General features: G+C 49.4%; 1 protein-coding gene across 2 annotated transcripts in view; it reads right to left on the reverse strand.

Annotated features, from left to right (window-relative positions):
• Nucleotides 1–17,063, reverse strand: part of LOC143788448 (uncharacterized) — an 87,525-nt gene that overhangs the window by 46,268 nt on the left and 24,194 nt on the right. For both annotated transcript variants that reach the window (XM_077278134.1, XM_077278133.1), the window contains exons 9-13: nucleotides 13,142–13,311; nucleotides 12,823–13,063; nucleotides 12,672–12,721; nucleotides 10,837–10,984; nucleotides 2,540–2,701 (exon numbers count right to left, since the gene is read on the reverse strand). In XM_077278134.1, the coding sequence (XP_077134249.1) occupies nucleotides 2,540–2,701; nucleotides 10,837–10,984; nucleotides 12,672–12,721; nucleotides 12,823–13,063; nucleotides 13,142–13,311 (771 nt within the window). The remainder of the gene's footprint in view (nucleotides 1–2,539; nucleotides 2,702–10,836; nucleotides 10,985–12,671; nucleotides 12,722–12,822; nucleotides 13,064–13,141; nucleotides 13,312–17,063) is intronic.

Below are 17,063 nucleotides of genomic sequence, written 5' to 3' on the forward strand. Positions count from 1 at the left end.
TTTATCTATGTATGGAACAAGGATTTATTTTTATGTCATTTTAAATATTAGTATTTATTTTTTTTGTGATCTCTTTTTCTCTCAGCCTTCATTGAGGACACAGGAAACCTTGGTGTGATGCTGCCACCAGGAGGCTGGCACTAACAAAAGAAAGTCAGCTCCTCCTCAGTAGGTTACACCTGCCTAATGGCACCAAGGTAAGTTTCTCCACACCGGTTTCTCCCTTTAGTCTTTTCCTAATTGTTTTCTTTTTTTACCTCATCTCTTTTAGGTTGGGAAACAGAGAAGAATGGTCTCTCTGTCACTCCCCAGAGAGACCAACAGCACAGTGCTGAAAAGTTCACCCTGTATCCCATCTGGTCTGGACGGTAGGACCCTATTCCCTAACGCAGTTGTGTTCAGGTGACCAGGCGAATGGTCATGCCCATTTCCTGTCCACCACAGGGAGGTGAGTTGCATGACGGAAGACAGAGCTCAAGGTTCCAATCAAAGATAGTTCCAGGGACCTCAGAAGACTGTCTCAAAGGCTTCTGCGAAGATGGACCCAGAGACCCCATCTTCAGGACACACAAGTGTACTTCCAAACTGCAGCATGCATCACAGCTCTGCACAGCACAGCCCCCCTCACTTTCAGGGACTCTTGAATCTGGAAGATGGAGCTTCCTGTCCCCATCCCTCCACTTGTGCGCTGGCTCCCCCCAAGGCTTCCAGCACAAATTGCAGCACTCTGTCCTCTCCGTTGAGCTGCACCAATTAGTCCCTGGTTTCTAAGCAGCCTTGCTGGCCTCAGCAAGCCACACTTCCCCCATTCAACCAAATTTTCATGGGTTCTTCTCACAGGATGACGGTCCTGCCCATCCACCCCGATTCACACAGGTCTCTCACGTGCGTTAGCTTGGACCACTTTTCTCAGCAGGACGGTGTCATTTTCTCTTCACTCCACACAAATAGCCCTGTCCTGGCTTCGTAGAAAAGTTCTCGCCTCCTGAGAACACCCTCTGTCCTGTTATCCTGACATGTCAGCAACTCCAGTAAGGCATTCAGCCGTCTTCAGGATCGTGTAGATTCTGCTGTTCACTCCAGGAATGAAGACAGCTCCGTTTGGTAGCTTCTCCGTCCTCCAGGTACCTATATTTCTATCTCCTCTTCAACCATGCCTAATCCCAGTGTGGATCATGCATGCCAACGTGCCCAGTCTCCCCTAGTCATGGACTCTGCATGTGCCTCTAACAAGGACAAAATTCCACTGGGCAACCTGCCTCTACCTGCACCCATTACAGACGCCCAACGCCTCATATCTGACAGGAATACTCCAATGCCCAATATGAGAGCGCCATTTCCCTCCATCCAAATAGGCAGTAGATCTCTCTCAGTCTGTGGCCGAGTCAACTCGGGTATCCTAGACCATAGTCTCTGTCAGAGGGTCTGCCTAACTCCAATGCCTCCGATATTCTGACCACTTCCCCAGGTGAGTCAGACCCATCAAATACTCTGCACTTATATGGCAAATTGCACAAGAGATCCATGCAGTTCTGAGCAAGTTCCTCTTCCAAGTCTCTTTCCCCTCCCACCTCTTCCAGGATGAACTCTTTCTCAGTTCCCCCCTTTCTGAAGACACAGACAATGCAGGAATCTTACCTAGACTTCGACCAGGCGTCTAAAGTAAGATACGGTCGACAGTCTGGTTCACGCCATAAATCAATCCTTGACCATAAAAGCGGAGGAATCTTAAAAGTGTCCTATAAGGTGGTCAGAAAATCGGCCAGACACTTCTCAAATCACAATTGAACCAAGTACTGTCAAAACAGTGGAAGCACCCAGACAAATGATTCCAGTGACAGATGCTAATGAAGATTCTTCCGAAAGCTTACCGTCCAGAGTGCTGGAAGAATCACTTAGTCCCTCCTCCATTGCCAGGACCAGCTGAAGAGTGCGCCAATTCCACTGCCATATCCTTGCATGGCCAAAACAAAAAGTCCTGGCAATCTCAGCGGTCCACATACCCGGAGTGGACAACTGGGCTGCTGACTTCCTATGGGCTAACTGCAGGAGTGTGGTCCCTGTACTCGGTCATCTTCGACCAGATCTGCACTCCAGACATTGATTTGATGACACCAAGACTGAATCACAAGATTCCTCAATTTGTGTCTTCGATACTCAGCAGCTACCGCATTTCTCTGGCTTTAATGGTCAGGAACGAAGGAGGAAGTGTCATGGCCACTTCTCAAATTTTATACGTGGCGATTAGGAAAGCAATAAACCATCTCAGCGTTCCGTATAGAGAGACTGGCTGTCTCTGATGGCGTTCTCACCTCTCCTGCAGCTGCAGGTTTTCTGTGCAGGCTCTGCATAATATTCAGATATGCCCCTGCAGGAACACAAATGCTCTGGCTGAAAGATTTACATCACTTATTGGTCCACAAGCCGACAACTGGTTACTGTTCTCATCACAGGGAAAGTCAGGCCACAGTATTTTGCAATGGTCCAAATTGCAGTTAGATGTCACAATCTACTAAAAACTAAAGACATTTTTCCTTACCTTTGCAAAGCATGAAGGGACCAGAAAAATTGACTTTCATTGGCCTCTGACGAATTTTTAACCAGGCTTTGTTTTCAGAGCTTTTCATTCGTGCTAATAAAATGTCTTTTTTACATTTGTGTTCAAATTTGTCTTTGTAGGCAAAATCGAGCGCCTTGGGGCCTGCAAAAGAAAAAGCAGCATGAAAATTGGCATTAAAATGATCAGAAACTACCCAACCTCCAAGAACCACAGCACCTTGTATACAGTCTAACATACAAGCAGAAATATAACTAATATTACCTTGAATTCAGGAATAAATGAATGAATGAATTGACGCATTAGGTTGTGTAATATAGGCAGAAAAACGCTAGTCAGCATGACGCCAAAAAAAATGAAAATTATGAATTGGGGTTTTTAAGTAATTTTTGGGTCAATATTTCTTTTTGCACAGGCGGATATAAATATAATTATCCCTAAAATCGATACATAAGGAAAAAACTGGCAGAATCATGGGAGCTCACAGATTTTTACGAGGTTTAGACCTAATTTTTTTGAGCAAGTGATAGGTATTCGTTAAATAAAAACAGCAATTATGGCAACATTTTTCTTTTTTTTTTTTTTTTTAACCCCAGTTCACTGTAAGGAATGAAAAATACTATAGCACGAATGCAGCGATTCCAAAAATGTTTTTAGGATTTTTATTCACAAACTATTTTTATTATTAAAGCTGTATTATTGGTTATTTTATCTTTATTTTTTTTTTACAACGCTTACTTGTCCCATTAGGCGACTTGAACATGTAATACAGTGCAATATCCAACTTGTCAGTATTAGACCCTGCCTCTGGTGTGACATTATAGTGTGAGGCATATAGCAGACATTGAGGCAATAATTAGGCCTCTGGGTACCATGGCAATCCATCGGCACTATTTCAATCCATCGGTACCCCGCTGAAAAGTGGAAATGCTGGGATCGGAGCAATATCGGCTGGCAACTACTATGGATCATAAAGGCTCAACTCTAGTGATGAGCGACTGTACTCGTTGCTCGGGTTTTCCTGACCAGGCTCGGGTGGTCTCTGAGCATTTCTGGTATTTCTGACTGCTCGGAGATTTAGTTTTCATCGCCTCAGCTGAATGATTTACAGCTACTAGCCAGACTGAGTACATGTGGAGGTTGCCTGGTTGCTAGGGAATCTCCACATGTATTCAAGCTGGCTAATAGATGTAAGTCATTCAGCTGCGGCAATGAAAACAATCTACGAGCACTTATAAATACTCGGAAACCACCCGAGCAACGAGTACACTCGCTCATCACTACTCAACTCCTGTGCCTGAGCCACCCCTGTGGCATAACTGGATGGTCAATTGCGGAAAATCACCTGCAATCTAGACATAGTTATGTCAGTTGACGGTAAAAGGTTATGACCACTATAATGGTAGGCCGCATGGTTAGGCAGCATCTATGCCTCCTTTAAAGGGCTTTTCCACTATTGGAAGCAGCTTGTAAAAAAAAAAAAAAGAAAAGACATTCAACATTCAACTCCTGCACCGATGCCTTTCCAGTGATGTTGGTGCAGTCATCCGGGGTTTGCATGGCATGAACCCTAGAGAAAATCAGCGGCCGCTATTGGGCTTCTGCGCTCTCACTTCTTGAGTTGGTGTAACGTTCATCTGGGGGACTTGAGAAAGCAGCAGCCCGACAAGGCCGCCGATTGCCTACAGACATCACGTGCCATAAGAATGCCATATAAATCGTAAGCGAACTGCCACCGACATCACTGGAGAGGTGCCGGAAGGTCAGTATTTGATATTTTTATTTTACAAGAGGGACTATTGCATTGAAAAAAAAAAGGAGATTTTTGTGTACTCACCATAAAACCTCTTTCTCTTAGCCTCTAATTGGGGGACACAGGACCATGGGTGTTATGCTGCTGTCCACTAGGAGGCGACACTATGCATAATCTGAAAAAGATTAACTGTGGCTCCTCCTCTGCAGTATACACCCCTGGACGGCGTCAGCCTTCTCCAGTTTTGTGCAAAAGCAGTAGGAGGAACGTAACATGAATAACATAATTATGCCTGTAAGAAGGCAACTATGTATGAGCTCAAGAAAACAATATGAGAACTCAACAGTTACAACGGCCCGGAAAGGGCAACAGGGTGGGAGCTGTGTCCCCCAATTAGAGGCTAAGAGAAAGAGATTTTGAGGTGAGTACACAAAAATCTCCTTTACTCTGTCGCCTCATTGGGGGACACAGGACCGGGGGACACAGGACCATGGGACGTCCTAAAGCAGTCCCTGGGTGGGAAGCAATTGACGAATATTGTGCAGACAGGCCCCTATACTTAGGGCACAGCCGCCTGCAGAACACATCTACCCAGGCTCGCGTCCGCTGAGGACTGGGTATGAACCCTGTAGTGTTTAGTAAACGTGTGTAGGCTAGTCCAAGTGGCCGCCTTACACACTTGTTGTGCCGAAGCCTGGTGCCGAATGGCCCAGGAGGCCCCTACCGCCCGTATAGAGTGTGCCGTAATACTGGCTGGAAGAGGAGAATTCTTAAGGCGGTAGGCCTCTTGTACGGTGGATTTGATCCACGTGGCAAGGGTAGCTTTGGAAGCTGGTAGACCCTTGTGGCCGCCTTCCGGAAGGAGGAAAAGAGAATCAGACGTTCGGAAGGACGCAGTCCTAGACACGTATATACGCAATGCCCTGACGAGGTCAAGCGTATGCAGAGCCTTCTCCACTCTATGAACCGGACAAAGGGATGGTAGTGAAATTTCCTCATTGAGGTGAAAGTTGGACACAACCTTCGGAAGGAAGGATGGGACCGTACGAAGAACTACCTTGTCATGGTGAAAAGCCAGGAAGGGCCGTCTGCAGGAGAGTGCTGTCAGTTCAGACACCCTGCAGTGAGGTGATTGCCACCAGGAAAAAAACACCTTCTGGGAGAGAAGGCGGAGCGGGACTTCCTTAAGGGGTTTGAAGGGTGGATCCTGCAATGCTGTCAGGACCAGGTTGAGGTCCCACGTTTCTAGTGGTCGTCTGTAGGGGAGAACCAATCGGGAAACCCCCTGAAAAAAAGTCCTTACTTGCGGCTTGGTAGCAATGCGCCTTTGAAAAAGCACTGAGAGGGCTGACAGCTGGCCCTTAAGCGAGCCCAATGACAGCCTGGCCTCCAGACCCGATTGGAGAAAACCAAGTACTTTGGGTAGGGAGTAAGGGAGTGGGGTCTGGCCACGAGATTCGCACCAGGTAAAGAAAGCTTTCCAGGTACGGTAATAAATCTTGGCAGAGGCTGGCTTCCGTGCCCTGATCATGGTTCCAATGACGTCCGGCAAGAGCCCTGCCTGGGTTAGAACCCAGGTCTCAAGGGCCACGCCGTCAAATTGAGAGCCCCTGAGTTCTGGTGGTAGAACGGGCCTTGTGATAGAAGATCGTGGCGGTCGGGGAGACGCCAGGGGGCGTCTACTGTAAGTTGTACGATGTCGGCGTACCATGTACGTCTGGGCCAGTCCGGTGCAATTAGGATGGTTGGAACTCCCTCTTGTTTGATCTTCCTCACCACTCTGGATATCAGGGGCAGAGGTGGAAAAATGTACAGAAGCTGGAACTGGGTCCAGTCCTGAACCAGAGCGTCTGCTCCGAGCGACCGCGGATCGTGTGTTCTGGCCATGAAGTTGGAGACCTTGGCATTGAAGTGGGATGCCATTAGGTCCACATCCGGGGTCTCCCAGCGATGGCAGATCTGGCGAAAAATTTCAGGATGGAGAGACCACTCTCCCAAGTCTATTTCTTGTCGGCTGAGGAAGTCTGCTTCCCAGTTGTCCACACCTGGAATGTGGACCGCCGAGAGAACCGACCTTGTCTCCTCCACCCAGTGGAGGATATGTGACACTTCTCGCATCGCCTGGGTACTGCGGGTCCCCCCTTGGTGATTGACATATGCCACAGCTGTGGCATTGTCCGACTGTATTCTGATGTGAGAGGCTGCCAGTAAGTGATGAAAGGCCCTCAATGCCAGGAGGATGGCACGAATTTCCAGGATGTTGATGGGCATGGTCGCTTCCCACTGGGGACCACTTGCCCTGTGGTGTAGGTGCACTGCACCCCAACCCTTCAGGCTCGCATCAGTGGTCAGAACTTTCCAATGACTTGTGAGAAAGGATTTCTCCTTTGCTAGCGAGGTTGGCTTGAGCCACCAGTGCAGGGACCTCTTGGTTGACGACGTTAGCCGGAACTCCCTGTCGAGAGAGAAAGGGTTCTTGTCCCAGTACTTGAGGATGGCTAGCTGGAGAAGCATGAGGCGAAACTGGGCAAATGGGACGGCTTCTATTGCTGCCCCCATCCTGCCGAGGACTCTCATGGCAAACCGGAGAGATCGAGGGGGTTTGCGGAGGAGGGTGCGAACTCCTAGACGGAGAGCCAGTGCCTTGTCCTTGGGAAGGAGCACTAGACCCCGGGAGGTGTTGAATAGCATTCCCAGGAAGGCCAGAGACTGACTCGGGGTTGGTGATGACTTTTGTAGGTTGACTAACCAGCCCATGCGACTTAGAGTGTCGATTGTGATTGAGACGCTGAGCTCGCAGTCCTTAAAAGGTGGGAGCCTTGATGAGTAGATCGTCCAAGTATGGAACGACTACTATGCCTCTGGAGTGCAGGACGTCCATGGTGGCAGCCATGACTTTGGTAAACACTCTGGGAGCCGTGGCGAGTCCAAACGGGAGAGCCACGAACTGGTAGTGGTCCTGGTCGATTGCGAACCTGAGAAATCTCAGATGAGCAGGTGCAATCGGTATATGCAGGTATGCGTCTTGTATGTCTATGTAGGCGATATATTCTCCCTTCTCCATGGACGCAATGATGGACCGAAGGGACTCCATGCGGAAGTGACGGACCCGTACGTATTTGTTGAGTTGTTTTAGGTCCAGTATGGGCCGCACGCTGCCTCCTTTCTTGGGGACTACGAATTGATTGGAGTAGAACCCTCGGAAGCACTCGGCCGTGGGGACCGGTACTATGACTCCTGCTTGAAAAAACGAGGCGACCGCTTGCCGGAAGGCACGAGCCTTGGCTGGTGGTTTTGGGGGGACAGAGAGGAAGAATCGGTCCAGTGGGTTGGAGGTGAACTCTATCTTGTATCCGGAAGACACTAGTTCCCTGACCCACCTGTCTTCTGTAATAGGCAGCCAGAATTGATGAAAGAGCAAAAGTCGGCCGCCTACGGGTGTGGTGTCTTCCGGGGTCCGTGAGTCATGATGAGGAGAAAGTCTGAGATTTCCCTCCTCTGGGTTTAGACTGGGCTGCCTTTTACTGCCAGGTCTTGTCCGACCTTTGCATTGATCGTGAGTTGTCCCTGCGTGGGGAACGGTTACAATTTTGTGCTGGACGCAAGACGGACCAGCCCGAAGAATTCCGAAAGGATCGGAATCGAGTTTGGTTACGCTTATTGTAAGTGCGTTTAGGTTTCATTTGGGGAAGAGAGGTACTCTTACCCCCGGTGGCGTTGGATATCATCGTGTCCAACTGTTCACCGAAAAGTCGCCCACTGAGGTAGGGGAGATGCGTGAGGGATTTCTTTGAGGCTGCGTCGGCTTTCCATTCCCGCAGCCAGAGGATACGCCGAATTGTGATGGCGTTTGATGCTATCCCCGCTACACCCCTTGCTGAATCCAGAGCTGCATGAAGCATGTAATCTGCTACGACTGCTATTTGAACCGCTTAGTCCGAAAGCTCAGGAGCGGATGCTTGGAGGCCAGCTTGTAAATTTTTGGCCCAGGCCAGAATGGCCTTGGCAGCCCAAACTGATGCGAACGCGGGAGCAAGGGATGCCCCTGCGGCCTCGAAAATTGAACGAGCCATGCGTTCTACCTGCAGGCCTGCTGCATCCCTGAGGGTTGAGCTATCTGGCAGTGAAAGGAGAGACTGTGCTGCTAGTCTAGAGACTGGAGGGTCCACTTCGGGTGGGTCTGTCCACTCCTTGGTATCCTTTTGCGGGAAGGGGTACCTCGCCTCCAGATATTTGCGACTAGCGAATTTTTTCTCAGGCTGCGAGAACTGCCTTTTAAGGATCGCCTTAATCTCTGGGTGGTTAGAGAAAACCTTAGGCGGCTTCAGAGGTCCTCCAAAGGAAATCTTGTGTTCTGGGGCCTCTGGTGGCGGATCAGAAATGTCCAGCACCCGATGGATGGAAGAGATTATGTCCTCAACTAGCGCTGTATTGCTAGGGGGGATTGGGATCAGGGACCCCTCCGTTTCCTTGTCTGAGTCGGAGTCACAGATGCCTTCCAAATCCTGTGTATCACTGAGGCATCCCCTGCTGGGTGAGCTGGGGAGGACGCCTTCTCAGGTCGGGGATTGCGGAGATCTGCATTGTCTGTCCCTGGAAGGGGACGGTCTAGATGACCTGGAACTACGGTGTCTCTCCCTAGAAGGGGATGACCGAGTGCTATGAGATGACGTAGATGTACTGTGGGTCCGCTTGCGTCCTGACTTAGACGTGGATGTGCCAGGGACGTCCTGTCCCTGAGCCAAGCTCTCCCTTTGCTGGGTAACGGTCATAGCCGAGGCATGACTCTGCAGAGCCTGAAGCAATGTGGAGGTTAGGTTATCTATAGACTGCGTCTTAGATTGCGACATCTGAGTGACCTATTCTGGCGTGGCATTAGACACCGAAGCATTGGCAGGGGCCTCTTGGGGCTCTGACACAGTAGTCTGAGTGCAGCCCTGGCAGTGTGGGTATATACTGCCACTGGGGAGAGCGGTCCTGCAGGCTGTGCAGAATGCATAATAGCAGTCCTGCCTGGTTCTCTTGGACCTTGAGCCCGGCATAGTGCACAGAGTGCAGAAGGGCTGCTATGCAGATGGACCTTACATGGGTAGCTATGCTTATAGGGAATATGGATTCACAGCCGAGTAAAACAACCCAGCTGTGATCTTACCCCACCAGTTTGCCCCTAGGTCCAGCACCAAAGATCCACAGTCCTGTGCCCCCCGGAGACTGGGTGGCCTGGTCCTGCTGACCGGGAGATGCAGGGTTAATCCTTGCTGCAGTAGAAATGACCACCGAGGAGAAGAGGCAGGGGGAGAAGGGGGCGGAGAGCTGAGAAAAAAGGCAGCAAAGCTGTGTAAAAACACGCCCTTTCTGTCTCAATTTGCCCCCTCTACGACACTGTAGAGTGTCATATTTGTCATCCGGGGGGTGGGCCGGGGGGCGGAGAGGAGGCGGAGGCTTCAGCTAGGCCGAAGCCGAGGCCTAAATTAGATGCCTGCTGCCCAGAAGGGCTCCAGGCCGGCGCGAAAGTCCGGTAGGGGGTAGGATCTGAACCGGATTTAAAGGCAGGATAGCGGTGGGGCTGTAAGCGGTAGGGAGGCCTGGTGAGGGGTCCCCCTGAGGCAGTATAGAGCTGGTGCTGCCGCAGAGACAGGGGCGCAGGGAGCCCTGTGTCTGTATGTGCCATGCCTGCCTGCACTCCCCCCGGCCCCGACAGGAGCCCGCAGCTGGGCTGGGGTCCCTGGATGCAGGCGCAGTGTGCTGGCCCATTGCTGGGAGCTGTAGAATGCTGCCTGTACAGGCCCTACCTGAGGCGTCTCAACCTAATGCCCCCAGAGGGGGAATAGGGAGGGTGCTGATGTCACCTTCAGGGGCCTTTATCCTCGCCTCGACCTCAACCCAGAAACCAAAAGGAATTGGGGAAGGAGGGGGGTCTCGACTTCGAACCAGCACCCGAGGGACTGGGGAAGGAGCAACATGGGGAATAGCCATCTCTACTTCAACCGGGCACCCCATAATAGGGGGCCGAGGAAGGAGCCATGCCGGGAGTCTCACAGGAGACCCTCTTTTCTTCATCTGTAATCCGTCAGGAAAAAACGGAGTAAAAGAGAAAAATCTTAGGTGTGCCTCCTATGCGACACTAAGCAAAAACTGGAGAAGGCTGACGCCGTCCAGGGGTGTATACTGCAGAGGAGGAGCCACGGTTTATCTTTTTCAGATTATGCATAGTGTCGCCTCCTAGTGGACAGCAGCATAACACCCATGGTCCTGTGTCCCCCAATGAGGCGACAGAGTAAAGGGTACTCCAAGTAATGGACAACCCCTTTAAGCCCCAGTATAACTGTAAACCATTGGGAAGGCTTAGGTTAAGCTTTTACCATGTCATCTTTATCGGTAAGTGAGACCAGATTACAAAATCCTGCAGGCTTACTGTATGAGCTGTTCCAAGAATTAACAAGAAGTTACCTGCACCATGCTCATCTTCTACACGCAAAGCAAAACCCAAGAAATATTGAGTTCTGCAATCCATGGGACATCTTACCTGTTCTCACGTAGCATAACTGGCAGCCTTGTTTGAAGTCATAGGTTTGTGCTAGGGGGTTTGGCAATAAGGGCGGCAGCGCAGCATTCTTACTCAGTCCAGGATCCGTCTTATGTGCAAATAAGTGGTTTACAGAGTTCACAACAGGCTGGAATAGAAATAAATCATTTACATCATTCAATACAAAAAGCATCTACATCGTGACACTTGTCTAGATATCTCCTTCTACGGGGCAAATAAAATATCTAAAGGGCAGAAAATGTATATATAAGCAGTGTAACAGCATCTTGGCACAAGAACAGGGTCTAAAATAAAAAAGGATTGTTGGACATGCTACAGCTTTACAATGCATGAAGGGAAACTTTTGAGATTGTTTTTTTTCTCCATTTTTTTAATTGGTATTTTTAGATCATGAGCCTACAACCCTCCACAGCCGCTCTCGCAGCAAAAACGTGAGATCTTGCTCTTTCCACCAATCCAGTGCCGCCATGTACTCTACCGAACTGTTACCAAATGGTAATTGCAGCCATGAAGTTACCACTCAGTAACAGCTTAATAACATTAGTCCTTTCTGGGAGGGTATTAGAGGCTCTTTTGTTATTAAATTATATTTAGGCAGATCACTAATCTGTTGGCTGCTCACTGCTTTATTAAGTAAAAATGGCAGCACCAGACAGGTAATAGGTACTTTAACTCCAAACCCAGATTTTGCAGCAGGTTGCTTATGGCCATGGCGTGGGCACAGGTCACACCATGCCCTATTGTACAGCGAGGTGCAGAGACCACCCTACTACCAGCGACATACTATAATTCCTCAGGTCAGGAAAGCAATAAAGATTTACTGGGCATCTTTGAGTCTCGTAAATTGATTACTTAACTAGCGCTTAGTGCCTGAGCGTAATATATAAAGTGTTAGATAAATTCTGGGAACATTGTGCATGTGAAGTCTGACATTCCAAATCGGAGTAACCAAAAGTACACAAAAAAAAGTTTACTTTTGTTTATATTGGTAAAAAGTGAAAAAAACACAACTATGTTATGCATCTATCTTTGCTTTCCTCTAGCTCCTACAAGGCAGAACTGTCAATCAAGGAAGAGGTTGGAAAGTGCACGGAACTGCTTTGGTCTTGCCAAGGAAACACTGAGCAAATCATTAGCATATTTTAATAAAGAATGTTTTCTGACCATTGATGCAAAGGATTTGGAGACTACAAGTACAGTTTTTATCAAGGCTATGTCCCCTAAAAGGAGCTGAGCTGGTTTGAAGTCACTTTATGTATCTATAAAATAGGTGGCTTTTTCTTGATTTGCAAGTGACACTGAGCTGGTGGGGAGGAGGGTATATCCTAGGATTTCTCACTTACACATCACATAGAGATGAAGATGGCTTTTCTATTAGCCAGTACACAGACAGAAGAAGGAGCAGCAGCAACATGGGGGATATTATACAGAAGTATTAAGTTGTGTAGATATGAATCCAGCTCAGGGGTGAGGTAAAAGACTTGTTAGAAAACTCAGCACAATCTTTCCCTTTGCTGCTGACCCCCATCTCCACAGAGGTAAGCCGACACCTCACTGTGCTGGAAGTCTGTCTTGTCTTGAGCAAGACGGAGTTGGTCTGTTTTTTCAAAGTAGATAATACATTCAGTATGAAAGGAAAGAAGTGGCTCATAAGTGGAGAAAGAAGTACGGTAGATTTCTCTGATAAGGTATATTACAAGGTTTCTTATATTCGCTTGTACTATTGATTTATGCAAAGATTGTTGAAAAAAACTGTTCTATTTTAAGGCGTTTTAGACTGGAATAGTAACATGAAAATGTTTAATTAGACCTACCTTTTGCTTCTGGGTTGTTTTGACTAATACAGACTCGGCACGCTTGGTATCTACAAATGAAAAAAAAAAAAAAAAAAACACGTTTTTTCCCATTGTTGTGTCAAATAATTTGAAAGCTATAATTGATGCCATAATGGATATAAGATCTTACCATTCACAAATGTGTCCAGACTGTCCAGTGTCTCTCGCATAGTCTCAAAGCTGTCCAGTGCATCTAACGAAGGAGCAAATGAAGGTTTCAGCGGTAATACAGGAGGCTTCCGAGGATCTAGCAAACCAAATGAGGCTGGAGGTAGAGGGGATGGTGCAGGTAAGCCTGTTGTACCCAGGCTGGAGAGAAGTGGGTTTCCAGTGGGAAATACTGGTATCAGCTGGGGAACCTTCTGGGAAGCCTGAAACAAAAATAAGAAAGCAAGGCATAAGATTATAGACGTCTACCAAGCCTACTATCGTCTTATCTATTGCCATACCAACTCAAAGTCCAGGAAAGAGTCCAGCTCATCCCCAATAACATCACAGTCCAAGTCATTCACATTGTTGGTTACAGGAGACACTGATGGAGCACATGCCGCCGCTTCCAAGCTATCATTTTCATAGGTGATGCCCAAACTAGATGGAAATACTTTTGAATTCGGTAGATCTGGAACAGAACAGGGACAAATATTTTACGTAAGCATACAGAAATGTAATGACAAATAGATAAATCCAATATTTCACAATGATGAATCAATAATTTGATCATAATGGCAAAAAGGAGATTTTTGTGTACTCACCGTAAAATCTCTTTCTCTTAGCCTCTAATTGGGGGACACAGGACCATGGGTGTTATGCTGCTGTCAACTAGGAGGCGACACTATACATAATCTGAAAAAGATTAACCGTGGCTCCTCCTCTGCAGTATACACCCCTGGACGGCGTCAGCCTTCTCCAGTTTTGTGCAAAAGCAGTAGGAGGAATGTAACATGAATAACATAGACATGCCTATAAGAAGGCCACTATGTACGAGCTCAAAGAACAATATGAGAATTCAACAGTAACAACGTCCCGAAAAGGGCAACAGGGTGGGAGCTGTGTCCCCCAATTAGAGGCTAAGAGAAAGAGATTTTACGGTGAGTACACAAAAATCTCCTTTACTCTGTCGCCTCATTGGGGGACACAGGACCATGGGACGTCCCAAAGCAGTCCCTGGGTGGGAAGCAATGGACGAATATTGTGCAGACAGGCCCCTATACTTGGGGCACCGCCGCCTGCAGAACACATCTACCCAGGCTCGCTTCCGCTGAGGACTGGTATGAACCCTGTAGTGTTTAGTAAACGAGTGTGGGCTAGACCGTGGCCGCCTTACACACTTGTGCCGAAGCCTGGAGCCGCAAGGCCCAGGAGGCCCCTACCGCCCGTGTAGAGTGTGCAGTAATACCGGCTGGAAGAGGAGAATTCTTAAGGCGGTAGGCCTCTTGTATGGTGGATGTGATCTTCCTGGCAAGGGTAGCTTTGAAAGCTGGCAGACCCTTGCGGCCGCCTTCCGGAAGAAGGAAAAGGGATCAGACCTCCGGAAGGACGCAGTCCTAAACACATATATACGCAATGCCCTGACAAGGTCAAGCGCATGCAGAGCCTTCACCACTCTATGAACCGGGACCGGACAAAGGGAAGGCAGAGAAATTTCCTCACTGAGGTGGAAGTTGGACACAACCTCCGGAAGGAAGGATGGGACCGTACGGAGAACTACCTTGTCCTGGTGAAAAACCAGGAAGGGCCGTTTGCAGGAGAGTGCTGTCAGTTCAGACACCCTGCGTAGCGAGGTGATTGCCACCAGGAAAAAAGCCACCTTCTGGGAGAGAAGGCAGAGCGGGACCTCCTTAAGGGGTTCGAAGGGTGGTTCCTGCAATGCTGTCAGGACCAGGTTGAGGTCCCACGTTTCTAGTGGTCGTCTGTAGGGGGGAACCAATCGGGAAACCCCCTGAATAAAAGTCCTTACTCGCAGCTTGGCAGCAATGCGCCTTTGAAAAAAAAGCACTGAGAGGGCTGACACCTGGCTCCTAGGCGAGCCCAGGGACAGCCTGGCCTCCAGACCCGATTGGAGAAAAAAAAACAGGTAGTTCGGGAGGGAACAAGGGAATGGGGTCTGGCCACGAGATTCGCACCAAGTAAAGAGAACTTCCCAGGTACGGTCATAGATCTTGGCAGAGGCTGGCTTCCGTGCCCTAATCATGGTCCTAATGACGTCCGTTGAGAGCCCTGCCTGGGTTAGAACCCAGGTCTCAAGGGCCATGCCGTCAAATTGAGAGCCCTTGAGTTCTGGTGATAGAACGGGCCTTGTGATAGAAGATCCGGGCGGTCGGGGAGGCGCCAGGGGGCGTCTGCTGAAAGTTGTAAGACGTCGGCGTACCATGTACGTCTGGGCCAGACCGGTGCGATTAAGATGGTTGGAACTCCATCTTGCTTGATCTTCCTCACCACTCTGGATAACAGGGGGAGAGGTGGAAAATGTACATAGGCTGGAACTGGGTCCAGTCCTGAACCAGAGCGTCTGCTCCGAGCGACTGCGGATCGTGTGTTCTGGCCATGAAGTTGGAGACCTTGTCATTGAAGTGGGATGCCATTAGATCCACATCTGGGGTCCCCCAGCGATGGCAGATTTGACGAAAAATTTCGGGATGGAGAGACCACTCTCCCGAATCTATTCCTTGTCGTCTGAGGAAGTCTGCTTCCCAGTTGTCCACACCTGGAATGTGGACCGCCGAGAGAACCGAGCCTGTGTCCTCCACCCAGTGGAGGATGTGTGACACTTGTCGCATCGCCTGGGTACTGCGGGTCCCCCCTTGGTGATTCACATATGCCACAGTGGTGGCATTGTCCGATTGTATTCTGATGTGAGAGGCTGCCAGTAAGTGATGGAAGGCCCTCAATGCCAGGAGGATGGCACGAATTCCCAGGATGTTGATGGGCATGGTCGCTTCCACTGGGGACCACTTGCCCTGTGGTGTAGGTGCACTGCACCCCAACCCGTCAGGCTCGCATCGGTGGTCAGAACCTTCCACTGACCTGTGAGAAAGGATTTCCCCTTTGCTAGCGAGGCTGGATTGAGCCACCAGTGCAGGGACTTCTTGGTTGACGACGTTAGCCGGAACTCCCTGTCAAGAGAGAAAGGGATTCCTGTCCCAGGACATGAGAATGGCTAGTTGGAGAGGTCTGAGGTGAAACTGGGCCAAATTGGGACCGCTTCTATTGCTGCCCCCATCCTGCCGAGAACTCATGGCAAACTGGAGAGATCGAGGGGGTTTGAGGAAGAGGATGCGAACTCCTAGGCGGAGAGCCAGTGCCTTGTCCCTGGGAAAGAGCACTAGACCCCTGGAGGTGTTGTATAGCATTCCCAGAAAGGTCAGAGACAGACTCAGGGTTGGTGATGACCTTTGTAGGTTGACTAACCAGCCCATGCGACTTAGGGTGTCGATTGTGATTGAGACGCTGAGCTCGCAGTCCTTGAAGGTAGGAGCCTTGATGAGTAGATCGTCCAGGTATGGAACCACTACTATGCCTCTGGAGTTCAGGACGTCCATGGTGGCTGCCATGACCTTGGTAAACACTGTGGCGAGTCCGAACGGAAGAGCCACAAACTGGTAGTGGTCCTGGTCGATTGCGAACCTGAGAAATCTCAGATGAGCAGGTGCAATCGGTATATACTGGTATGCGTCTTGTATTTCTATGAAGGCGAGATATTCTCCCTTCTCCATGGACGCAATGATGGACCGAAGGGGACTCGAGCGGAAGTGACAATCCCGTACATATTTGTTGATTTGTTGAGTTGTTTTAGGTCCAGTATGGGCCGTACGCTGCCTCCTTTCTTGGGGACTATGAATAGATTGGAGTAGAACCCTCGGAAGCGCCTGGCCGTGGGAACCGGTACTATGACTCCTGCTTGAAGAAGCGAGGGAACCGCTTGGTGGCAGGCACGAGCCTTGGCTGGCGGTTTTGGGGGAACAGAGAGGAAGACTCGATTCGGTGGGTTGGAGGTTGAACACTATCTTGTATCCGGAAGACACTAGTTCCCTGACCCACCTGTCTTCTGTAGTAGGCATCCAGACTTGCTGGAAAAGCAAAGTCGGCCACCTACGGGTGGGATGTCTTCTGGGGTCCGTGAGTCATGAGGAGGATAAAATCTGAGGTTTACCTCCTTCGGGCTTTGACTGGCCTGCTTTTAACTGCCAGGTCTTGTCCGACCTTTGCATCGACCATGCGTTGTCCCTGTGTGGGGAACGGTTACGATTTTGTGCTGGACGTGAGACGGACCAGCCCGAGGAATTCCGAAAGGATCGGAATCGGTTTTGTTACACTTCTTGTAAGTGCGTATAGGTTACAGTTGAGGGAGAGAGGTACTCTTCCCCCCGGTGG

Source organism: Ranitomeya variabilis, chromosome 8 (assembly GCF_051348905.1).
Source record: "Ranitomeya variabilis isolate aRanVar5 chromosome 8, aRanVar5.hap1, whole genome shotgun sequence".
NCBI lineage: Eukaryota > Metazoa > Chordata > Amphibia > Anura > Dendrobatidae > Ranitomeya > Ranitomeya variabilis.